Below are 26,359 nucleotides of genomic sequence, written 5' to 3'. Positions count from 1 at the left end.
TCCAGGCTGCGGTCCACGAGCTTCTCCAAGTTCTCTATCTACAGCCCTAACACAAAGAATGAATCAGGAAGCAGAAATGGTGACAAAACACTTACCTCAAGTTCATTCAGACGCTGGACTCGTGGAGTGAAACGAAAGCTTTTTACTTCACAGGCAAATGGAGGCTGCCAGTCCTAAATAGAAAGTTTTTTTTAAAAAAACAGTGGTATTTAAGCAAGGAATGAGTTATTTATTCCCTTAAAGGGGGGTTTTGCCATAAATCACGGTGCTAATAGATTAACTTATAAGACTTCTTTATTATAGAGACAGAATGAGCAATTCTTTTAGATAAAATAATTTTAATACAGGTTGAGTACCCCTCATCTGAAATGCTTGGGACCAGAAGTGTTTTGGATTTCAGATTTTTCCATATTTTGGAATATCTGCATATGCATAAGGAGATATCTTGGAGAGAGAAACCAAGTCTAAATACAAAATTCGTTTGTTTCATATAGTTATACACATAGCCTAAAGGTAATTTTATGCAATATTTTTAGTAATTTGGTGCATAACGTTTGTGTACACTGGACCATCAGAAAAGAAAAGTGGGCCGGGCGTGGTGGCTCAAGCCTGTAATCCCAGCACTTTGGGAGGCTGAGACGGGCGGATCACGAGGTCAGGAGATCAAGACCATCCTGGCTAACACGGTGAAACCCCGTCTCTACTAAAAATACAAAAAACTAGCCAGGCGAGGCGGCGGGCGCCTGTAGTCCCAGCTACTCGGGAGGCTGAGGCAGGAGAATGGCGTGAACCCGGGAGGTGGAGCTTGCAGTGAGCTGAGATCGCGCCACTGCACTCCAGCCTGGGCGACAGAGCGAGACTCCGTCTCAAAAAAAAAAAAAAAAAAAAAAAAGGTGTCACTAGCTCAGCCACCAATGTGAACAATCTGTGGTTGTCTGGCGTCACCATCATTTCTGACTGCGAATTTACATGCTACCAATAAACAATCATTTCCTTACACTTATTTCCACTTAAGCAGTTAACAGAAAAAATATAACATACCATTCATACAATGAAAAAAAAATCTATTCAAGCTGGGTGCAGTAGCTCACACCTGTAACCCCAGCACATTGGGAGACTGAGGCAGGAGGATCGCTTGAGCCCAGGAGCTTGAGACCAGCCGAGGGCAACAGAGCGAGACCCTGTCTCTATAAAAGAAAAAGAATAATAATGTTTCAGGATAACTTGGTTTCAGATTTGGGAGGATTTCGGATTTGGAATTTTTAAAGTAGGGATGGATGCTCAACCTATATTACTCAGAGAAGCAATCCTCTTCAAACCAGTCCCACTGTTTATCTCCCACAATTATGCCTTCCCAAGTTACTCAAGCGGAATTCAATGAGGTCATGTACCACAAAACAGTGTCTAGTAAACATTCAGGTTTACCAAGATCAAAAAAAAACACCAAAAAATTTAAAAAACCAAAAAGAGTAAAATTAAAAATTAAAAAGAAACTTTTAAAAAGAACTTATTTAAACTTTTTCTTTTTTACTGTATGTGTAATGTGATAGAGCACTTTATGTTACACAAAAGTTTTGTTCAAAGCCCGGCATCTGGGAACCCAAATATTCAACAACAAAAAAAAGTAAGCAAACACACAGAACAAGGACAATTTCCAGACTGTGATATAACTAAAATTAGATAGCATAGTTCAAGTGGAGTATAAATAACATAGTTTGATTTGGCCTAAATAACAGAATAACAGTAAACCTATCTTAAAACGTGAGTAGTCAAAAAAAAAAAAAAAAAAAAAACCCAGGAGGTGGAGGTAGAAGTGAGCCAAGATCGTGCCACTGCACTCCGGCCTGGAAACTAAAGAAATCTGCCAATACTAACATTAAATTCTGATTGTAAACAAGATTTATTCTCAATAATGTGACATAAAAAGAGACAGCATTATTTCAACATTTTTTAAGCAAAAAAAACTTTTTTTAATCGAAGTAACCGTGAATAGAATTTCTTTTTTTTTTTTTTTTTTTTTTTTTTTGAGACAGAGTCTGGCTCTGTCACCCAGGCTGGAGTGCGGTGGCCGGATCTCAGCTCACTGCAAGCTCCGCCTCCCGAGTTTACGCCATTCTCCTGCCTCCGCCTCCCAAGTAGCTGGGACTACAGGCGCCCGCCTCGTCGCCCGGCTAGTTTTTTGTATTCTTTAGTAGAGACGGGGTTTCACCGTATTAGCCAGGGTGGTCTCGATCTCCTGACCTTGTGATCCGCCCGTCTCGGCCTCCCAAAGTGCTGGGATTACAGGCTTGAGCCACCGCGCCCGGCCAGAATTTCTAATTAATAAATTCAAGAGTAGATGAAAATATGACTTAGGAAAACCTTCAATGCTTAAGACTTGTTAATATTAGGTAATTATGATAGAAAAAAGGGTTAAATGGAAGTTTTTGGAGGATGGCAATACATATCATCACAGCAATTATTTGTTAATCCTCTGCTCGCAATGAATAGTCTGTAACCTTAAACTCATTCAACATAGAGTATTATGTCTGTTTCAGAATCAGAAAAACCGATCTAGGTTCAAAATACACTTTGCCACTTGCCCAAGATCATACATCTGGTGTTTTAACTTACCCAGATTAGTCTCATCGGTAAAAGGTGGACTTTATTTACCTATCAGGGCTTCAAAGATTAAAGCAAACAATCTATAGGTGTTAAATTAGCTCCTCCTCGCTGTCATTTAAGTTTTTAATTTGCTGCGGTGCCTATCACTGTGGTAGTCAGTGGTGACGGCAGATGCTTTTTAAAATGCAACACTGGTTAACAGTGCTTAATATTTTATCATTACTAATACTAGACAAAACATAACGCAAAATGTCTTTAAGAAGCAATGACTAAAGCAATGACTAAAGCAATGGTTCGAAAACCTCAACTTACATGAAGAATCATCTGAGACTAGTTGCTAGAAAAGGAGATTCCAGAACTTCCACAAGAAGCCTAGAGATCTGTATTTAAAGAAGCATCCAGTTGACCCAGGTGCAAGTAGTCCAGCAACATCATTTAAAAAGCACTGGTCTAATGAGTAAAGAAAAACACCTTTTGACCTTGAGCATCTCACTCAACCTCTTGGGGCATTAATCCCCTCCACACAAGGGCTAGTATCTACTTTCCTTACCTCAAAGGCGAGATTATAATTAACCTTATAGGCAAACCTAGTTATCTGCAATAACTGTGATTCTAAAATCGTTGATCTTGAGTTCCCTATGTCAAGAGATTTCAACATTTCCTTCCACCTCCATTATAGATCAATTCTTCCTAAACCTCTAAATTTTAGAATTATTGCTGCTCCTCTTTCTCCGGTAAGACTTTCTCACTGCAGCAATAATTAGTCTGGAGTTCTGTCTATAATACCATCTGGTGGCATTAGAGCTCAGATTACCTCTTCAGAAACCCTAGCCCTGAGATGAGGCCTGCAAATATTTGATCCAATCAGGTCTTGAATAAAGAGATAGCCGACTATCAAACCATAATGAGGATACGTGAGGGAAGAATATGTCACGTCATAATACTGTACTTTAATTAAACACCATACTGGTTAACGAAAGGCCTTAGGCCCACAGCTGAGAGAAAAGTATCAGTTCCCAAGTTCTAGGCGGAAGAGACCCCAGAGACGCCACTTTCTCGCGTTCAGATGTGTCTACATAAGACCACAAAAGAAACCGAAGCAGAAACATCCAGAAACAGGCTCCAGTTGTCTCAAAATAAAGGAGAGTACATATGAAAGGAGAGAAGGATCAGAAAAGTAAGGCTAAACCCAGTGTACGGACTCCCCCATTCTTCCTTCTCCCCCTCTCTCTTCACAGACTGAGGTACCTTGGGCGGCCGAATTTTGCAGATGCCGGTTTTCTCCGCCAAAGGCCGGATGCGGCCGATAAAGCTGAGCGGATCTGTGAACTCCTCCCAGCTCGGCTCAAAGACGGGGCACTCTGGGGGTGGCACGAACTCGGCCGCGTAGCCCCCCGGCCCCACGCCCGCCATTGCAGCGGCCGGGGGGGTGGTCCCCGTGGAGAACCGGTGGAGAAAAGCTGGCTGAAGCCCACTGAGCCCGTTCACGTCTCCTGACAGGGGCCGAAGCGCATCTTCGCGGACAAGAACCGTTCAAGCCAGAAACCCAAGAATCGCTTCCTCCTCCCGTTTGTTATTGTTTCTTGCAAGGTTTTTCCTCGGAGGTTCAGGACTTTTCCGGAAGTTACTGTGCTGTCAAATCCCTCCGCCCCCTGCAGGAAACGGAATCCTTCCGCAGCGGCACCACGGCTGTGTATCTGGCCCTTCCTCCTTCTTCTCTTGCCCGGCAGCCCAGTGTGGCTCTTTCTCTCCTTGCCTGCGAAAGTTCTGCCCAGTCCAACGACTCCACGCGGCTCGCCCTTGGTAGGGGGTCGGGGAGGGGCACAATCTCTCCTTCACTAGAGGTAGGGATAGAGCGAAGCCGACGGGGCGAGGCGAGGCGCGACGCGTTCTTCCGGCGCGGAGGAATGTGTAATGCCCCAGAGGGCAGAGGTTGTGCTTCCGGTGAGGAGGGTCCCGTTCCCTTTTGTGTGTCAGTGCACTCGAAAACACGCAGGGCTAACGTTAGCCCCCCAGCCTGGCCGCCCGTGCTGTTTTAACCTACCCTGCGGCGTTTATAGCAAGTAGCCTTTCCAGCATTTCTCTTTTTTTTTAGCCCTTTGAATGCAGATATTTTACAGTAATCTCACTCTGCCACTTTATACCCGCCTCTTCTCCATGAAAACAAGTGCAGGTCTAACCCATCCATCCCCTAAATCCTGCCAGCTGGCTTTAGCCACCATCCAGGAATTGCTTTTCCTTTTACACAGGACACAGCAGCTCTTCTGAATTACCAGCCAGTACTGTCTAGCTACCTACAGGACATCTCACTCTGGTAACTCAAAGTACTTTAATTGTTCACTATTTCTTCAGTGTTCCTGGTTTCCATTAATGCTTCGTCTATTCAGTTGCCTGAGCAAAAAAAAAAAAAACAAGAAATAATCCTCATGCTTTCTGCTCTCACTTCCCATGTATAATCTTGTGTCTCTCCATCCTCGTTACCAGTATCCTAATTTAAATACTCTTACTGACAACAACTCATTTCTTTTCTCCTCTCAAATCCCTCTCCATTCTCAAGTTGGTTTGCTTTGTCTAAAATCCAGAATTCATCTTGTCACTTTTCATCTCCAAACTCAACAACTCCACACATCTTTTTTAATTCTGATTTGCTGCTTTACTCTCCAGCTTCATCTCTCCTGCTTCTCCATATGATCTACAGAAGTCTTTGTGGTGACTTTAGTACACCATGATTTTTCTCACCTCTGAGCCATCACACATATTTCCTCTGTCCAGAACATTTTTGTACTCTGCTGACCCAAAATCATTCGTATCATTATATCCCCTTCCTGACTAAATTTCTACTCATCCTTCATTTAAATAAATATGAAGGATTAAGCTGAGCGGATCTGTGAACTGTGAACTCCTCCTTCATATATATTTAAATAAATATTATTTAATAATTATTTAATATTTATTTAATTATTAAATATTTATTTAAATAAATATGAAGGATTAAATATCACTTCATTTAAATAAATATGAAGGATTAACTATCACTTCCAGATAGCGTTTCCTAATCCCACGAATTGGTGTGGTCAGCAGCAACTTGTACTTCCTTGTCAAACTTTTTGAAATTGCATATTTAATTGCCTTTTTCCCTCAAACCGTAAGTTACACAAAGGCAGGGACAGTGTCTGTCTTGTTTTCCCAGCTCCTAGAATAGTGGTTGGTGTATAGGAGGTGTGCAATAAATATCTGCTAAATAAATGATTCACAAACCAATTTGCCTTGTGTGCCGTTGCCTCATCCTACATTTACGTATGCCACGTTTTGTTTGAGACTGTACCAGCATGTAACATACACAATATCCCTCCACTTGATTATAGCATCCACAAAAGTTAATGTCCACTTACTCATAACCCCCAGCCTAAACCCACACTTTCGCAGATAGTACGGTTTCAGTTACCCTTTGTTGTGTAACAAATCACCTCAAAACTTAGTGGCAGAAAATAAAAAAGACTAATGGCAATTCTGTGGGTTAGCAATCTGGTGTTTTCATGGCCTCACCTGGGATCACTCCTGCAGTGAGAATCATCTGACAGCTTGACTGGTATGATGGTTAATTTTATGTTCAATTTGGCTGGGCCATGGTGCCCAGATACGTGGTCAAACATTCTACTGTTTCTGTTAGGGTATGTTGCAATGAGATTAACGAATCAGTGGACTTTGAATAACGCAGATTGCCCTCCGTAATGTGAGTAGGCGGTATCCAATCAACTGAAGGCCTGAATAGAACAAAAGACTGACCTTCCGTGAGCAAGAAGGGATTTTGACAGTAGATGGCTCTCGGCCTTGAACTGTAGCATCACCTTTTCCCTGGTCTCCAGCCTGCCAACCCACCCTGCAGATTTTGGACTTGAAAGCTCTATAATCAAATGAGCCAAGTCCTTAAAATAAATATCTTTATAAACACACACATGCACACACACATCCTATTGGTTCTGTTTCTCTGGAGAACCCTGAATACACTAGGGTTGGAGGGTTCAAGATGGCCTCACTCATGTGTCTGGCAGTTGGTGCTGGCTATTGGCTGAAAAGTCTTAGTTCTCCACATGGCTTCTCATCTTCTTATGGTGGATGGAGCTTTTCCATTGCATGGTGGTCTTAGCATTCTAAGAAGCAAAGACCTAAAACCTAGACTCCAAAATGTACAAGATCACTCCATCATACTCTGTTGGTGGAAGCAAGTCATAAGACCATCCCAGATTCAAGAGGTGGTCAAATAAACTCCAATTTTTTATGGGAAGAGTGACAATGTCACATTACAAAGGGGTGTGGACACAGGAAGCTGTGATTCGTAATAATTCCATACAATTATTATAATGATTTACATCCGGGTGCAGTGGCTCATGCCTGTAATCCCAGCACTTTTCGAGGCCAAGGTGGGCAGATCACCTGAGGTCAGGAGTTTGACACCAGCCTGGCCAACATAGCGAAACCCTGTCTCTGTTAAAAATGTATAAAAATTAGCCGGGTGTGGTGGCGGGCGCCTGTAATCCCAGCTACTCAGGAGACTGAGGCAGGAGAATTGTTTCAACCCAGGAGGTGGAAGTTGCAGTGAGTCGAGATTGCGTCGCTGCACTCCAGCCTAGGTGACAAGAGTGAGACTGTCTCCAAAAAAAAAAAAAAAAATTTACAACAAAGTATTTGATTTTTACCACTTAAATCTGGAAAACTATATTATTCAGAAAAAGAAATAATGGAATTCCAAATAAAACAAGCCACTCAAATCATTCATTTTCTCAAACATTCAACTAAAATATAATGGTTTTGCTTTCAAATTAATGGAGGGTGAGAACCTGATAGAACCTCAGTATAAGCACAAATCCTTAAAAGCTTTGATTGGTCCTATTTGTTTCCTGTTATTTTCTTCAGATTTTACTTACCTATTATTTTATTTTAAACTGTCTCTCTAGTAGAATAGAAAATGTACAGAGTAATGATTCTCAATCATTTTTATTCGTCACAGTACTTCTGAGAAATCCGTAGTGGTTGCTTACAACAGCAGGAAGGCTGTAAGAGAAGGACAGTAAACATTAGCATCTCTGGTGCGAACAGAAGAAACTTCTCTAGTTACAATCGCCTCACATTCTGATGCTCCCCTCAGGGAGGGTACATGAATCCCACTCCCACCTCTCATGCTTACCCCTTTAAAAATCACTGTTGTAAAAATCCAAATTGTGTTTTATCAGCTTCTATGAGGGCATTCTGCACACACAATGTCAAACTGAGTCAATAGTATTTGGGTTTCTGGGCAAAATGGAGTATAACTGTAGTTTAAAAGGATCATTTGCATTGTTTAAACAATCCTTGATAGTAACTTTTCAGAAAAAAAAAAATTAGAGTATTATTTATCTGAAATTTATTATCCTGAGTGTTAAAATAGACTAAAATGAATACCTAGATCTGATAATCATTTGGCTACACTGTGGTCCCTGGATTTTTAAAAAATGCAACAAAACCTCACAAAATCAGATTAATTAAGGGAGGGTTAGTTTCGGAGAGGGAAAAGTCAAAATTACTGAATTTTTTTTTTTTTGAGATGGAGTCTCACTCTGTCACCCAGGCTGGAGTGCAGTGGCCGGATCTCAGCTCTGGGACTACAGGCGCCAGCCACCTCGCCCGGCTAGCTTTTTTGTATTTTTTAGTAGAGACGGGGTTTCACCGTGTTAGCCAGGATGATCTCGAACTCCTGACCTCGTGATCCGCCCGTCTCGGCCTCCCAAAGTGCTGGGATTACAGGCTTGAGCCACCGCGCCCGACCAAATTACTGAATTTTTAAAGAAATATCCTTTTAATTCAAGAATAATTTCCACCAAGGCCAGGCACGATGGCTCACGCCTGTAATCCCAGCACTTTGAGAGGCCAAAGCGGTGGGGATCATAAGGTCAGGAGATCGAGACCATCCTGGCTAACGCAGTCCCCACCTATACTAAAAATACAAAAAAAATTAGCCGGTCATGGTGGCAGATGCCTGCAGTCCCAGCTACTCGGGAGGCTGAGGCAGGAGAATGGCGTGAACCCGGGAGGCGGAGCTTGTAGTGAGCCGAGATCGCCCCATTGCACTCCAATCTGGGTAACAGAGCGAGACTCCATCTCAAAAAAAAAAAAAAAAGAATAATTTCGACCAGTGATTCTCAAATTGTTTTGGTCTCAGGACACCTTCACTCTTAAAAATTATTGAGGCCAGGCACAGTGACTCATACCTGTAATCCCAGCACTTTGGGAGGCTGAGGCGGGAAGATCACTTGAGGTTAGGAGTTCGAGACCAGCCTGGAGAAACCGCATGTCTACTAAAAATGCAAAAATTAGCTGTGCGTAGTGGTGGGCACCTGCAATCCCAGCTACTCAGGAGGCTAAGGCAGGAGAATCGCTTGAACCTGGGAGGCAGAGGTTACAGTGAGCCAAGATGGCGCCACTGTACTCCAGCCTGGGCAACAGAGTAAGACTCTGTCTCAAAAAAAAAAACTACTGAGAACCCCCAAAGTTCTTGTTTATATGCATAATATATATTGATGTTTACTATATTAGAAATTAAACCTAAGATGTTTAAAATATTTTTTTTTTTTTTTTTTTTTTGAGACGGAGTCTTGCTCTGTCGCCCAGTCTGGAGTGCAGTGGCCAGATCTCAGCTCACTGCAAGCTCCGCCTCCCGGGTTCACGCCATTCTCCTGCCTCAGCCTCCCGAGTAGCTGGGACCACAGGCGCCCGCCACCTCGCCCGGCTAGTTTTTTTTTTTTTGTATTTTTAGTAGAGACGGGGTTTCACCGTGTTAGCCAGGATGGTCTCGATCTCCTGACCTCGTGATCCGCCCGTCTCGGCCTCCCAAAGTGCTGGGATTACAGGCTTGAGCCACCGCGCCCGGCCATGTTTAAAATATTTTATTCATTCAAATATAAAACTTTTATATTTATACATTTTAAAAATAATAACTATATTTTCCAAAACAAAAAATTTCGTGAGAAGAGCGGCATTGGTTTACATTTTTTATACCTTTGTTTAACATTTGGCTTAGCAGGATTGAGCTGCATTCTCATATCTGTTTCTGCATTCAACCTGTTACAATATGTTCTTTTTGTTGGAATATATGAAGAAAAACCAGCACCACACAAATATGTAGTTGGGAAAGGAAAAGCATTTTATTAATTTTTATTTTTTATTTTTTTAGACACAGGGTATCACTCTGTTACCCAGTTGGAGTGGAGTGGCACAATCCCAGCTTATTCCAACTCTTAGGCTCAGGCAATCCTCCTGCCTCAGCCTTCCAAGTAGCTAGGACCACAGGTGTGCATCATTATGCCCAGCTAATTAAAAAAAATTTTTTTGTAGACATGGGGTCTTGCTATGTTGCCCATACTGATCTCAAACTCCTGGGCTCAGGGATCCTCCCATCTCGGCCTCCCAAAGTGCTGCGATTACAGGCATGAGCCACCATGCACAGTGGGGAGAAGCATTTTAATAACCTTCTCAGATAACTGTAATTTCTTAAAGGCTAACAATTTGGAATCTAAAACTTTATCAGTTAACTTTTTGTAGTCTGTCACATTAAAATGGTAGTCAATCTTGTCCTTTTTCTCTTCTTTTTTTTTTTTTTGAGACAGAGTCTTGCCCTGTCCCCCAGGCTGGAGTGCAGTGGTGCGATCTTGGCTCATTGCAACCTCCGCCTCCTGGGTTCAAGTGATTCTCCTGCCTCAGCCTCCTGAGTAGCTGGGATTACAGGCGCCCGCCACCACGCCCAGCTAATCTTTGTATTTTTAGTAGACACGGCGTTTTGCCATTTTGGCCAGGCTGGTCTCGAATTCCTGGCCTCAGGTGATCCACCTGCCTCGGCCTCCCAATATGCTGGGATTACAGGCGTGAGCCACTGCACCCAGCCAATCTTGTCCTTGAATGGACATTTTTACCCAGTCATGCTGTTGTAACATCATGCATTGGTCATTTAGAAAATACTGGTTCACTGAGTTATACAGCTCTTGATCCACCTGCCTCGGCCTCCCAAAGTGCTGAGATTACAGGTGTGAGCCACCGCGCCCGGCCGCAAATAGCTCCTTTCCTTAAACCTCACGAACCAGCCTCCGCTAGCTTCCACCTTTTCTTCTGCAGCCTCCTCACCTGTCTCAGCCTTCATTTTATCGAAGAGTTAGGACTTTGCTCCAGGTTAGGCTTTGGCGTGGGGGAATGTTGTGACTGGTTTGATCTTCTGTTCAGACCACTCAGACTTTGTTGATATCAGCAATATCTGTTTCACTTTCTTATCATTTGTGTGTTTACTGGAGCAGCACTTTTAATTTCCTTCAAAAACTTTTCCTTGGCATGCACAACTTGGCTAACTTTGGTGCAAGAAGACTGGCTTTCATCCTCTCTCGGCTTTCAACATGCCTTCTTCACTGAGCTTGATCATTTTCAGTCTTTTATTTAAAGTAAGAGATGTGTGACTCTTCCTTTCGCTTGAACCCCCACTGTAGGGTTGTTAATTGGTCTAATTTCAATATTGTTATATCATAGGAATAAGAAGGCAAGAAGAGAGGGAGAAAGGCAGGGAGACTGCTGATCTGTGGAGCAGTCAAAACATCCACAACATTTATTAATTAAGTTTGTCATCTTATATGGGCATAGTTCATGGTGCCCCTAAACAATTACAATAGTAATATAAAAGATAACAGATCAGCATAACCCATACAATAATTATGAAAAAGTTTGAAATACTGTGACAATTAACAAGTGTGGTTCAGAGACACATAGTAAGCCTGTGCTGCAGGAAAAATGGCGCAGATAGATTTGGTTCCATGCAGAGTTGCCACAAACCTTACAGTTGTAAAAACAGTTATCTGGGAAGCGCAATAAAGGAAAGTGTGACTGTAGCAGACGCACGTTCCGTTTAGACATCCTTAGGACTCATACCAGCGAAGGGCCCAGCTTTTCCATGCCAGTAGCTGCAATTAAGCGCTTCCCCCCAACCTTTACACCTTGCTTTCTGGAAAGATGAGAACATAATGGATTTTGAACTTGCTTTGATCATTAAAGCCCAGTGACTCACATTTCTCCGGAAAAGGAAGCAGTGTCTGCTACGGAACAAACAGTAGAATTTTAATACATAATCCCCTGACCGTAGAAACTGAACCTCAGGTCCTATTCTGGCTCTAGGCCAGCAGGTCATGGAAGAGTAAACTTTTCTTAGAATCTTTATCTTCTTGAGACAAGCTTGGAAATGACAACATATATGTACCATGAACGCGAAGCACCTGAGCTCAAAGCAGTTGAGCAATCTTAAGTGGGGGTGCCCGGAAGTGGTGCGTTCTGACCCCAAACGTCACATTACCGGTACCTGGAGGAGCGGGTTGCAGTCCAGCTGCATCGCCCCGCGCAGAACTGCATGCAGAGGAAAAACTACGTTTCCCAGAGACCTCTGCGCGGCCAGGAGCACTGCGAGGAGGGGCGAGATGGGGCGGGCCTCTGTGTGACGGCCGTTCCCATTGGTGCGCAGTCGAAAGGGCCGTGTAAACTCCTGCGCGATTGCACGGATTCAGGGACCGGCCGTGGCGCCGCGACTCTCCTGGGTTTGACTTTTGTGTTTCAGTTGAGTTCCCTGACTCGGAGTCTCCGTGTGTCGTGAGTATGGAGTTTCGGGTTTGGGGTGAAGGGGTTAGTAAGAGGCCTTGGGAAGAAACTCTTGTGAGGGAGAAGTAACCGCGGAAGCAGTGCGGAGGAGAGGGACGTGAGCCTGGGATCTGGTGCCCGTGGAGGGGCTGGGGACCTGAGGAGAAAGTTCCAAGGTGCAAAGGGAGAGACCTCAGGAGTGCTGGAGGGTGGGGACCTGCAGCAGGGAGGGAGTCGAGCATGGGATGAAGTGGGGAAAGGAGTGCAGGATTGGGACGCCCTGGAGATGGGTTCCGGCATACGCTCACCCCACGCTGGTCGAACCCTCAGGTTCCTCATTTGTAAAATAAGGGATAATAAAAATACTTACCAGTTGTGGGGATAATAAAATAAATTTCACAGATTTGTCACATGGCTAAAAGAAAAAAATTCAAAGTGCTACATAAATGTTAATTGTTAGTAGACAAGCTACAAGAATATATTTAAGCAAGGATATTGGAGATAGGTGCAGAGAAGCTAGCTGAAACCCGTTCATTTACCTATCAGCAAGGGCATTGTTCTTTGGAAGAGGCAATGAAGAGTAAGACGCGGTTTCTGTCTGCAGGGAACGCACGCTAGCCTGGGAGAAACGATAGCAATAAAGAACTCTAATATGTTGACTTGTAGAGAATTTCAAAGGCAGTTCTTTTGCCTTTATATCATTTTTGCTAAATCATTTTGGATGGGGAGACTCGGGAAAGAGAAAAAGGAGGTGCTATTTAAGACGAGTTTTCATATACAGACTAGATTTTGTTCAGTGAAATGAGGGCTGTGGAGGGAGCTGTGTTCCAGCTAGAGGGAAGCTCATGAACAAAGGTATGAAGGCAGGGAAGTTATCTGGAGACATTTAGGGGAGTAGAAGGAAATAAGGCAGGAAAGTTAGGTTTGGCCCTTATGTAGAAAGTCGTGAATTCCAGGCTAACAAGTTTGATTTAGTGCGTTAGGCTATGAGGTTCTACTGATGAATTTTATTAAAGAAAATGGTTCGGGAGAGGCAAGGAGTTAGTAGAACCGTTAAGCTGTTGTAGTGGTATGGGTAAGAAGTATTGAGACTCTGAATTGACATGGTCATTGTGGAGATAAAATATACAAGATATTCATATGGTTAGACAGGAGATTCAGGAGAATGAGTGATCAAATGATGAATTTAAGTTGCCAACTCCTAGTTGCTTGGAAACGTCGAATTAGTACCTAAAATAGGAAAGTCAGAAGGGTCATGTTTGGATAAAAAGATGATGTGTTAGGTTTAGGAAATGTTAGTTTTGAGATGCTAAAAAAAAAAATACCTAACTTGAGTGATTTCTTTTTTAAGTTAAACATTTCAAGCGCCAGTGGGACTATAGGTGAAAATGTCCAGTACATTTTTGTTAATTCAAATTAGGAGGTTGAAAGAGATGTTTATTTATTCAACATGTAATTGTTACTTACTATGTGCCACGTAGTGTTTTAGATGGTAGAGTTAATAATAAAAACTGGAGGAATAATGATGTTCCCAAAGAAATGGTTAGAGGAAATGATAAAGAAAGCTGAAGACAGAACCTTTGGGAGTTGTCAATAATAATAACAGTCCACATTTATTGAGTGCTTATATGTCAAACACTGTCACTCGGCCCTATATTCATTATGTCATTTAATCCATATACCAACCTATGACATAGAAGTAACTGAAATTTAGAGAGGATAACTTACCTGAGGTACACAGCTAATAAGAGGCAGGGCTTTGACTCAAACCCAAGTCTGATATCAGAGCTTACACTCTCAACTACAAAGCAATTATTTATTTTTATTATTATTATTTTTTCCAGATAAGGTCTCACTCTGTCGCTCAGGCTGGAGAGCAGTGGGGCAATCTCAGCTCAGTGCAGCCTCTGCCTCCCAAACTCAAGCAATCCTCTAGCCTCAGCCTCCTGAATAGCTGGGACTACAGACACGTGCCACCACTCCCAGCTAATTCTGTAATTTTTGTAGAGACAGGGTTTCACCATGTTGCCCAGACTGCTCTCAAACTCTTGACCTCCAGCAATCCATTCACCTTGGCCTCCCAAAGTGCTGGCATTAAACAGGTATGAGCCACTATGCCCAGCCTATTTTAATTTTTTTTTTTTTTTGAGACAGGGTCTTGCTCTATCATCTAGGCTAGAGTGCAGTGGCACGATCACTGCTCACTGCAGCCTTGAACCCCCAGACTGACAGCCACAGTGGCAGGTGCCTGTAATCCTAGCCACTGGGGAGGCTGAGGCAGGAGAATCACTTGAACCCGGGAGGCGGAGGTTGTGGTGAGCCAAGATCGCGCCATTGCACTCCAGCCTGGGTGACAGAGCAAGACTTCGTCTCCACACAAAAAAATAAATAAATAAAAGGGTGGAACAGGGAGACCAGTTAAGAGACTGTTGTAGTCATCTGGACAAGAGATAACAGTGGGTTGGAAGCCAAGTGCAGTGACTCATGCCTGTAATCCTACTACTTGTGTGGCTGAGGGGAGAGGGTTGATTGAAGCCAGGAGTTTGAGACAAGCAAGACCCAGTATCTAAAAAAACTAAAAAAACAAAAGCAAAAACAGCGTGCTGGACCAGGGCAATGAGGGTAGAGGTGGTAAGTAGTTGTCAGATTCTAGGTATCTTGATAGACTAGCCAGTAGGATTTGCTAATGGGTTATGTGTGGCATGTAAGACAAAGAGATGAGTAAAATTTCTCCAACCAAGTTTGTTTGTGATAAACAACTGGCAGCGTAGAATTAGTATTTACTGGAATGTAGAATTCTGAGAGAAGAGCGGGTTTTTGTGGTGGGAAGTATGTATCAGGAGCTCAGTTTTACACTTGGCAAGCTTGGGAGACCTGCTAGACATCCATGTGGAGAGACGGAGTAGTCAGTTAGATGTGTAGGTCTAGAGCGGAGGGCAGAGTAAGGACAGAGGCGTCAATTTGAAAACTACTAATGTGTACATGCTATTTAAAACTGTGAGACTTGAGGAGATCATCAAGGCAGTGAGTGGTGACCAGTAAGGAAAGGGGACAACCGGGAAGAGGTGTCCTGGAAGCCAGACAAAGACAGCTTTGAAGGAGTCCGGGAGAGAGGCACTGTGGGGTTCTGAGCAGGAAAATGGTATATGGAAGTAACAGTGGTGATTGTCTCTTTTGATACTTTTACACAAAATTCTTTCCCAAGGGACTGAAGAATTTTTTTTTTTTTTTTTTTTTTTTTTGAGATGGAGTCTGACTCTGTCGCCCAGCCTGGAGTGCAGTGGCGCGATATTGGCTCACTGCAAGCTCCGCCTCCCGGGTTCACGCCATTCTCCTGCCTCAGCCTCCCGAGTAGCTGGGACTACAGGCGCCGCCACCATGCCTAGCTAATTTTTTGTATTTTTAGTAGAGACGGGGTTTCACCGTGTTAGCCAGGATGGTCTCCATCTCCTGACCTTGTGATCCGCCCACCTCGGCCTCCCAAAGTGCTGGGATTACAGACGTGAGCCACTGTTCCCGGCCGCAGAACTGAAGATTTTAAGCAGATTATACCAGGTAGAAGGACATAACAGAACATCATCTGACTTGCTGAGAATCAGAATGGATTGGCAGAGCATGCTTGATAAGAAAGCTTTCACCAAAGCAATAAAAAATCAGCCTCTCTCCCTCTCTCCTTCCTTCTCTGTCAATCATATAACATGGAATGGCATTCCCTTTCCAGCCATGAGGTTTATCTTCCTGAAAATTTCTATGATAAGGTTGCTTAAAGTACAGGAGCTCAAGATCTTGCTTTATCAGTTGAGATGGAGATTATGAAGAGCCTTTTAAAGTTTGTAAGTAATTTTTTTTCTTTTACTCACGATAATAGAGAAAGCACATGAAATGAAGGTTGCATCAGTGGTTTTGTATTCATTTTAAATTTGATATAGTGGGTGCTCTACCTTCATTTCCATGTATTACTTCTGTTTTTGGAGAGAGGAGTGGGGGCAGGGGAAGTCCATTTGTTGGTGAGGCTGGCCTTGAACTCCTGGGCTCAAGTGATCCCCTCTCCTCAGCCCCCTGAGTAGCAGGGACTATAGGTGCGGGCCACTGCACCTGGCTCTATGTGCTGTTTCTTGCATAGTAGAGATTTTTCTGCATCTCCTTCTCCTATCCTATAACTTCAAAGAAAAGATTGTAGATTTGTTTTTGTGTTTTTGCAGTTAACAAGGAGACCTTTCTTTCTTTGTGTGCTTATCCATTTAAATATTCAATGCCATTCTGATTTTTATTTGAAAATAATTATGAGTACCTTTTGAAAATGCAAAAGGCATTTCAGGATTTGGAGATACTTCAAAGAATACTACATTTTAGGCCGGGGGTGGTGGCTCATGCCTGTAATCCCAGCACTTTGGGAGTCTGAGGTGGGCAGATCATGAGGTCAGGAGATCGGGACCAGCCTGGCCAATATGGTGAAACCCCCATCTCTACTAGAAATACAAAAATTAGCTGGACGTGGTGACGGGCGCCTGTAGTAGTCCCAGCTACTTGGAAGGCAGAGGCAGGAGAATCGCTTGAACCCGGAAGGCAGAGGTTGCAGTGAGCCAAAATCAAGCCACTGCACTCCAGCCTGGGCAACAGAGTGAGACTCTGTCTCAAAACAAACAAACAAACAAACAAACAAACAAACTACATTTTAAAACATCAGATTCTTTCCAAGAGGCAAATAGGATGATATTGAAGAGGGAACCAGTCTATGCATTCTGTACTGTTTTTATTTTTCTGTTCTTGGCCCCTAATTATGAATTTTTGTGTATTTGATAGGTGTGAAAAAGACAGCATGAACTTTACCCCAAAACACACCCCTGTCTGCAGAAAGTAAGACATTTGCTTATTTTCAAGTTGTTAAGAAATCAAGACTTATATAGCCTTAGACTAAGTTAGCCTAGGAACTGGGAAGGTATTAGAAACATATTTCCTGATGGTTTTTTTTTTTTTTGAGACAGAGTTTCACTCTGTTGCCCATGATGGAGTGTAGTGGCGCAATCATAGCTCATTGTAGCCTTGACCTCTTGCACTCAAGCAATCCTCCTGCCTCAGCCTCCCAAAGTGCTGAGATTACAGGCATAAGCCACTGCGCCCAGCCTGAAACAACCCTTTAGAAAATATGAAATGTTGGCCGGGCATGGCGGCTCACGCCTGTAATCCTAGCACTTTGGGAGGCCGAGGTGGGCAAGTCACAAGGTCAGGCGTTTGAGAACAGCCTGGCCAACATGGTGAAACCCCGTCTCTACTTAAAAAAAAAAAAAATTAACTGGGCATGGTGGCAGGCACCTGTAAACTCAGCTACTTGGGAGGCTGAGGCAGGAAAATTGCTTGAACCCAGGAGGTGGAGGTTGCAGTGAGCTGAGATCGCGCCATTGCACTCCAGCCTGGGCAACAGAGCAAGACTCCATCTCAAAAAAAAAAGAAAGAAATGTTAAGTAAAACAGTATTTCTCTCACAAGTTTTTAATGATTGGGAAAATGTTTAAGTTTTTCTTCACGCTAGTTGACAGATTTTAATATCTCTGCATGCTTATGTATTAGAAGTGAGCACATATATTAACTCTAACTCAGAGCTTCTGGTATAGTTTCTCCACTCTGCTGTCTGTTTTGTTACGTTATAAATTGCAGACAACCAAATTTGATTTATTTTCACAGGAGGGTTTCTCTTCTTCTGTGCTATTTTTGTTTTGTTTTTTTTTTTTTTTGAGACAGAGTTTTGCCCTTGTTGCCCAGGCTGGAGTGCAATGGCATGATCTCGGCTCACCGCAACCTCCCTCCCAGGTTCAAGTGATTCTCCTGCTACAGCCGAGTAGCTGGGATTACAGGCATGCACCCGGCTAGTTTTTTGCATTTTTAGTAGAGACACGGTTTCTCCATGTTGGTCAGGCTGTTCTCAAACCTCCGTTCTCAGGTGATCCGCCCGCCTTAGCCTCTCAAAGTGCTGGGATTACAGGTGTGAGCCACTGCGCCTGGCCAGTACTGTTTTCCGACTTTCATTATTTTAGCTCAAGTCTTGTTTGCTAGAAACAAAGAAACAAAAATTTCTTGTCCACCCTTTTTTTTTTTTTTTTTTTGAGATGGAGTTTCGCTATTGTTTTCCAGGCTGGAGTGCAATGGTGCGATCCTGGCTCACTGCAACCTCCATCTCCCAGGTTCATGCAATTTTCCTGCCTCAGCCTCCTGAGCACCTAAGATTACAGGCATGCGCCACCATGCCTGGTTAATTTTGTATTTTTAGTAGAGATGGGGTTTCACCATGCTGGCCAGGCTGGTTTTGAACTCCTGACCTCAGGTGATCCACCCACCTCAGCCTCCCAAAGTGGTGGGATTATAGACGTGAACCACCACACCCAGCCATGTCCAGCCTTTAATCAGAGTCTTTTTGCCAGTTATAACATTTAGTTTTAATCTGTGTGATTCAAATGTCTCATATGCTAGAGATTAGCATCTGATGTATTTGTTCCAATTGCAATATGTCTTCTTTTTTTTTTCGAGACATAGTTTCACTATTGTTGCCCAAGCTGGAGTGCAATAGTGCAATCTCTACTCATTGCAACCTCTGCCTCCAGGTTTCAAGCAATTCTCCTCCCTCAGCCTCCCAAGTAGCTGAGATTACAGGCACATGCCACCACACCTGGCTAATTTTTGTATTTTTAGTAGAGACAGGGCTTCACCATGTTGGTCAGGCTGGTCTCGAACTCCTGACCTCAGGCGATCCACCTGCCTTGGCCTCCCAAAGTACTAGGATTACAGGTGTGAGCCACCATGTAATATGCCTTTTTTTGTTGTTTTTTGCTTGATTTGTTTTTGGAGATGGAATCTCACACCCAAACTGGAGTGCAGTGGTGTGATCTTGGCACTTGAGCCTGCCTCTTGGGTTCAAGCAATTCTCCTGCCTCAGCCTCCCGAGTAGCTGGGATTACAGACATGCGCCACTATGCCCGGCTGATTTTTGCATTTTTGGTAGACTAGGTTTCACTCTATTGGCCAGGCTGGTCTTGAACTCCTGACCTCAAGTAATCCACCTGCCTTGGCCTCCCAAAGTGGTGGGGATTACAGGCGTGAGCCACTGCACTCAGCCTGCAATATGTCTTATAGTAGTACTACACTTTCTAATTGTTACTACGTGGTCTCCCTTAGTTCTTTTTTTTTTTTTAATTATCTTTTTAGTCTCTAATGGATTTTATTTTTACTTCTTTAGAGACAAGGTCTTGCTATGTTGCCTAGGCTGGACTGGAACTCCTAGGCTCAAACAGTCCTCCCACCTCAGCCCCCTGAGTAGCTGGGACTGCTCAGCCACTCAGCTGTGCCACCATTCTTGGCTCTAACATGTATTTTGAATCCAGCTTTAAACCATTAGTACTTGGAAGATAATTAATAAAATTATTTACTATCCTATCATATCAAACTTTCAATTTTTTTTTTTTTTTTTGAGACAGAGTCTCGCTCTGTCACCAGGCTGGAATGCAGTGGCACGATCTCGGCTCTGCCTCCTGGGTTCAAGCGATTCTCCTGCCTTGGCCTCCCGAGTAGCTGGAACTACAGGTGCACACCGCCACGCCCGGCTAATTTTTTTTTTTGTATTTTAGTAGAGGTTTCACCGTGTTGCCCAGGCTGGTCTCGAACTCCTGAGCTCAGGCAATCTGCCTGCCGTGGCCTCCCGAAGTGCTGGGATGACAGGCGTGAGCCACTGCACCGGCCAAACTTCCAAATCCGTGAGCACCTTCATCGTAAGCACTTTAGGAACACAAAAGCTGCTTTGATTTAGAAGGTCATAACTCCTAAACTCCGCAGAGTGTAGTGAATATATCATTTCCAATTTCACACAGGCAAGCAGTCGTCTCCAAACGTGCCGTTGCCACCAGTGGTCCCACCAAGAGGAGGGGAATGGCAGACTCACTGGAGTCAACCCCCTTGCCTTCCCTCGAAGATCGTCTGGCCAAACTCGGTCCTTCTAAGGAGCTCCTGGAATATTATCAGAAGAAGATGGCTGAGTGCGAGGCAGAAAATGAGGACTTGTTGAAGAAACTGGAACTCTACAAAGAAGCTTGTGAAGGACAGGTGAAGAGACGATGCACGCTTTTTTGGAACTCTGATGAAGTCTTCATTAATTAGAGATGCTCTGCAAGTGCCAGCTTGTATCATAAGCAGATGTTTTATAAAAATATTCCTTTTAGGCCGGGTGCGGTGGCTCACGCCTGTAATTCCAGCACTTTGGGAGGCTGAGGCAGGCGGATCATGAGGTCAGGAGATCGAGACCATCCTGGCGAACACGGTGAAACCCCGTCTCTACTAAAAATACAAAAAAAATTAGCCGGGCATGGTGGTGGGTGCCTGTAGTCCCAGCTACTCGGGAGGCTGAGGCAGGAGAATGGCATGAACACGGGAGGCGGAGCTTGCAGTGAGCCGAGATCGCGCCACTGCACTCCAGCCTGGGCGACAGAGCGAGACTCCGTCTCAAAAAAAAAAAACAACAACAACAAATATTCCTTTTTTATTCCCCAGCCCAGCTACTGGGCCCTTTAGGCCCTCCTTGGATCATAACTCCCAAAAACTGCTCTTCCTCTCAAATCTTAGATTCTGACATCTCCATATCTCTTACACCTAGTTCTTTCCTTTCCTTATATCTGAGTAGTCCTTAACTTCTTTGTTACCTCTGTAGCTTCCTGAATTTTCGGTTTTCTAAGTGCTGCATATAGCTCTGACATCATGTCCTTCAAACCTAAACCCCATGATGCTTTACTGCGTAGTAACTGCGCTGCCTGCAAATGACCCTTTGCTCAATTATTCTTTTGCTCCACCTGCATAGCAAAAACTAAGCTGTGGCATCATCCAGTTCTCTGCCACCTGTTCTCCTATAGCAGGATTTCTTGACCTCAGCATTACTGACATTTTGGCCTGGATGATTCTTTGTTGTGAGGGGTTGTCCTGTGCGTGATAGGATGTTTAGCAGCATCCCTGGCCTCTACCCACTAGATGCCAGTAACACAACACCCCCAGCTGCGACAATCAAGAATGTCTCCAGACATGGCCAGATGTTTCTGGAATGGGTGTGTATATGTGCAAAGTCACTCCTGATTGAGAACACGGTTGTAGAAAGGTCATAAATCAGTACATAATGAATCGACGGTAAACAAATTCAGCTGTACCCTCAACCACTATACAACAGTTTTCTTACCTATCCATACTGGGTTTCCTCTCCTTCCACATCTGTGCCGTACCCTCACCTCTAGCCTGCAACCCCTTCTTAGCCCTCTCTCAACATCTTTCCTGCTCATCTTCACACAGTTACTCCATCCATATCTGTCTCCTTCTTCTTTCCTTTGGTTGCTTTTCTTTTCTTTGTTTTTTTTTTTATATTTTTTTGAGACGGAGTCTTGCTCTGTCGCCCAGGCTGGAGTGCAGTGGTGCGATCTCGGCTCACTGCAAGCTCCACCTCCTGGGTTCACACCATTCTGCTGCCTCGGCCTCTCGAGTAGCTGGGACTACAGATGCCGCCACCACGCCCGGCTAATTTTTTGTATTTTTAGCAGAGACAGGGTTTCACCATGTTAGCCAAGATGGTCTCAATCTCCTGACCTTGTGATCCACCTGCCTCGGCCTCCCAAGTGCTAGAATTACAGGCATGAGCCAATGCTCCCAGCCTGTTTTTTTGTTTTTTGAGATAGGGTCTTACTTTGTCACCCAGGCTGGAGTGCAGTGGTATAATCGTGGCTCACTGCAGCCTTGAACTCCTGGGCTCTACTGATCCTCCCACACTCAGCCTCCTGAGCAGCTGGGGCTACAGGCACACACCACCATGCCCAGCTAATTTTTTAAAAATTTGTTGTAGAGACATGGTCTCACTGTGTTGCCCAGGCCGGTGTTGAACTCCTGGGCTCAAGCAATCCTCCCACCTCAGCCTACCAAGGTGCTGGGATTACAGGTGTGAGCCACGGCACCTGGCCTTCAGTCACCTTTCTGATGATCATTCTTACTGCTTCAGGAACAAGGCATCTTTGCCTATTTGAGCTGGATTGATCCAATGCCTACTGTGGGCCTCATCCCTTTTTCCTCCTGAGAAACCTTACTCCATCATTTTTTTCTCCGCTTTCTGTTGTATTTTTAACTTCTTGCTTGATATTAGCTTTTTCTTCTCAGTATGTAAACATATTCCAGTCTTTCCGAACTTAAAAGAAAAATGAAAAACTCTTCTTTCATTGTGCTTCTCTCTCTAGCTACTTTTTTATATAAATGACTCTTTCTTTTCCCAGTCACACTTCCAGAATCTTTTGACTTTCCCATTCACTGAATGGGAAATTTTTTTTTTTTTTGGAGATAGAGTCTTGTTCTGTCACCCAGGCTGGAGTGCAGTGATGCAACCTTGGCTCACTGCAACCTCTGCCTCCTGGGTTCAAGCAATTCTCCTGCCTCAGCCTCCCAAGTAGCTGGGACTACAGGTGCACACCGCCACACCCAACTAATTTTTTGTTTTTTAGTAGAGGTAGGGTTTCACTGTGTTGCCCAGGCTGGTCTCAAACTCCCGAGCTCAGGCAATCTGCCCGCCTCGGACTTCCAAAGTGCTGGGATTACAGGAATGAGCCACCACTGCCAGCTGGGGAATTTCTTGACTGCAGTTTCATCTCTGTCCTTGCCACACCACTAAAACCGTGCCTTCTGTGTTCTCCAAGTACCTCTTTGCCAAACTTTTCTCTTTTTTACCTTTTGCAGTGTTGGTCACTTTTGACCTCTCTTTTTCTGTAATTTTCTTCCTTTCTTGATTTCCTTTTTTTTTTTCTTTTTGAGACAGTCTCACTCTGTCACCCAGGCTGGAGTGCAGTGGCGCGATCTTGGCCCACTGCAACCCCCGCCTCCCGGGTTCAAGCGATTCTCCTGCCTCAACCTCCCGGGTAGCTGGGATTACAGGCACCCGCCACCATACCCAGCTAATTTTTGTGTTTTTAGTAGAGACAGGGTTTCACCATGTTGGCCAAACTCGTCTCAAACTCCTGACCTTGTGATCCGCCTGCCTTGGCCTCCTGAAGTGCTGGGATTACAGGCGTGAGCCTGGCCTCCTTAATTTCTGTGTCATTTTTCTTTCACAATTTCTATCTAACCTCTCTGATCAGCTCATCTCAGTGTCCATTAACAACTCTCTTTCCTTACTCTTAAACATCAGAGTTCTTCCAGATTCTACTATAAATGACCTTGTTTTATCCTTGTATTACACTACTACATATGTGATGAGGACTGTTAAATAACTAACCCTGACTCACTTTTCTCCTGAATTCCTTTCTCTACCCCCTCTTCCCCACCCGCACATGTATCACCACCATTTTGCCTCCCTCCATTCCTCATTCCTTAACTTTTTCTGTATTCTTTGTCTTGGTAAATGGCATCATTGCCTACAGTTCTTTCAAGCCCCCTACACTGAATCTTTTGGCAAGTCCTATTGATTCTGCTTCCTAAATATTACTGAATCCATTCCCACACCCACATCACTCTTGCCACGATGCTCATGCGGACGCTTGAGTTGCATCTAAACTATGACAGTATCCTCCTTGCCAGTACCTGCCTCTGGTCTCTTACATTCCCAGTTGGCCTCGCATTTTTCACTCTAACGGTACTGAAATATTTGTGCTTGTCCAAATCTATTAGGCTTTTGGTTTTTGGAGGTTTGCTTGTCATTTTTCTCCCATTATGTGTATATACAATGAATTACAGGGTAATTCATTCCATTTGAGCTACTGAATAGCCTCAGGATGGCGGCTGGTTGCCAGATGACGGTGATGCAGCATCTCTAAGTACATTTACTGGGACTTGGTGTGAGTCACCATGCCCGGCCTCATTTTTTTTGTAGATTCTACAAAAAAAAGTGTTTCCAGCCTTTTGAGTTCCACTGTGGACCCGTATGCTGTCCCTTTCTCCGAATCAGTTGTTAATATTTATTTGTCATTTTTGTCACATTGTGTATGTATCTATAGACTTCTAGATTTTTTGTTTTTTGTTTTTTGAGTCAGGGTCTTGCCCTGTTGCCCAGGCTGGAGTGCAGTGGTGTGATCATAGCTCACTGCAGCCTCAAAGTCCTGGACTCAAGCAATCCTCCTGCCTCAGCCTCCCAAGTAGCTGGGACTACAGACGTGTGTCACCATGCACAGCTAATTTTTTATTTTTTATTTTTGAGATGAAGTCTTGCCCTTGTCACCCAGGCTGGAGTGCAGTGGTGCGATATCGGCTCGCTGCAACCTCTGCCTCACAGGTTCAAGCACTTCTCCGGCCTCATCCCCCTGAGTAGCTGGGATTATAGGTGCCCACCACCACACCCGCTAATTTTTGTCCTTTTTTTTTTTTTTTTTTTTTTTTTTTTTTGAGACGGAGTCTCGCTCTGTCACCCAGGCTGGAGTGCAGTGGCCGGATCTCAGCTCACTGCAGCTCCGCCTCCTGGGTTCACGCCATTCTCCTGCCTCAGCCTCCCGAGCAGCTGGGACTACAGGCGCCCGCCACCTCGCCCAGCTAGTTTTTTGTATTTTTTAGTAGAGACGGGGTTTTCACCGTGTTAGCCAGGATGGTCTCGATCTCCTGACCTCGTGATCCGCCCGTCTCGGCCTCCCAAGTGCTGGGATTACAGGCTTGAGCCACCGCGCCCGGCCAATTTTTGTACTTTTAGTAGAGACTGGGTTTCACCATGTTGACCAGGCTGGTCTTGAACTCCTGACCTCAGATGACCTGCCTGGCTTGGCCTCCCAAGGCGCTGGGGTTACAGGTTTGAGCCCCTGCACCCCGCCCCATTTTTTATTTTTTGTAAATACAGAATCTCACTCTGTTGTCTAGGATGGTCTTCAACTCCTGGGCTCAAGCATCCTCCTACCTTAACCTCCCAAAGTGTTGGGATTACAGGCGTGAGTCACTGCGCCCAGCCTTTGTGAAATTATTTTTAATGACCTTACCCAATTTTAAGTGTTCAGTAGTGTTTAAGTGTTTGTGTGTGTGAGTATGTGTGTATATATATATAATTTTTTTTTTTGGAGACAGTCTTGCTCTTTCACCCAAGCTAGAGTGCAGTGGCGTGATCTCAGCTCACTGCAACCTCCACCTCCTGGGTTTAAGCGATTCTTATGCCTCAGCCTCCCAAGAAGCTAGGATTATAGGGTGCCACCACGCCCAGCTAATTTTTGCTTTTTTAGTAGAGATGGGGTTTCGCCATGTTGGTCAGGCTGGTCTTCAACTCCTGGCCTCGAGTGATCTGCCATGCCTGGTGTGTTAAGTATATTCACATTGTTGTGTGACTGATCTCTAGAATGTTTTCATTTTACAAAACCAAAACTCCATCCCATTAAATAGATCATTTCACCCCACACTCCCTGTAACCATTATTTTACTTGCTATTTCTATGAATTAGAAATAGAGCAGGATTTGCCAGGCATGATAGCTCATGCCTGTAATCCCAGCACTTTGGGAGGCCGAGGCAGGCGGATCACCTGAGGTCAGGAGTTCAAGACCAGCCTGACCAACATGGCAAAACCTGTCTCTATTAAAAATACAAAAATTAGCTAGGCGTGGTGGCACATACCTGTAGTCCCAGCTACTTGGAAGGCTGAGGCAGGAGAATTGCCCAGGAGGTGGAGGTTGCAGTGAGCTGATATCGCACCACTGCATTCCAGTCTGGGTGACAGAACAAGGCTCCGTCTCAAAAAAAAAAAGAGCAGGATTTATCTAGAACAGAGTGGAATCATACTGTAGTTTTTCTTTTAGTGACTGACTTCACTTAGCACAATGTCCTCAAGTTTCGTCTGTGTTGTAGCATGTGATGAGATTTCCTTCCTTTCTGACAACATCAGGCTCTCCCGTGGTTCTAATTCACTGTTCTCTCTTCTTGGAGTACCAACCATCTGCTTCTCTCTCTACCAGTCTTCTGTTCATCTGTCAAGTGTCAGCTCTTTGGTGGCAGTGCTTTGATTTCCCCAACAGATTTCAGAATTTTTATTCCTGCCACGCCTTCCCCCACACCATTTCACCATGCATGCTTTCATGAAGTCATTATTTTATTTGAATCATTTGCCTCTCTCCCCATGAAATTCCTTAGCTCTGTAGACAGGAATCAGATCTTTTCATCT

The 26,359-nt window shown here is 44.2% G+C and overlaps 2 protein-coding genes across 7 annotated transcripts in view; one reads left to right on the top strand and one right to left on the bottom strand.

Annotated features, from left to right (window-relative positions):
• Positions 1-4,224, bottom strand: part of KDM5A (lysine demethylase 5A) — a 96,451-nt gene extending 92,227 nt beyond the window's left edge. The window contains exons 1-2 of the mRNA XM_033223333.1: positions 3,853-4,224; positions 96-173 (exon numbers count right to left, since the gene is read on the bottom strand). Of these exons, the coding sequence (XP_033079224.1) occupies positions 96-173; positions 3,853-4,017 (243 nt within the window). The 5' untranslated portion in view covers positions 4,018-4,224. The remainder of the gene's footprint in view (positions 1-95; positions 174-3,852) is intronic.
• Positions 4,225-4,279: 55 nt separating this feature from the next.
• The window catches only part of CCDC77 (coiled-coil domain containing 77), a 46,369-nt gene continuing 24,289 nt past the window's right edge, over positions 4,280-26,359 (top strand). The window contains exons 1-3 of one of the 6 annotated variants that reach the window (XM_033223342.1): positions 4,280-4,407; positions 17,044-17,097; positions 20,096-20,327. In XM_033223342.1, the coding sequence (XP_033079233.1) occupies positions 17,060-17,097; positions 20,096-20,327 (270 nt within the window). In that variant the 5' untranslated portion in view covers positions 4,280-4,407; positions 17,044-17,059. The other 5 variants (XM_033223339.1, XM_033223341.1, XM_033223343.1 and 2 more) reach the window with 5 other exon arrangements.

This window comes from Trachypithecus francoisi, unplaced genomic scaffold, assembly GCF_009764315.1.
Source record: "Trachypithecus francoisi isolate TF-2019V2 unplaced genomic scaffold, Tfra_2.0 Lachesis_group11, whole genome shotgun sequence".
Lineage (NCBI taxonomy): Eukaryota > Metazoa > Chordata > Mammalia > Primates > Cercopithecidae > Trachypithecus > Trachypithecus francoisi.
The sequence above is the reverse complement of the archived record's forward strand: the minus strand, read 5'-3'. Positions and strand labels throughout refer to the sequence as shown.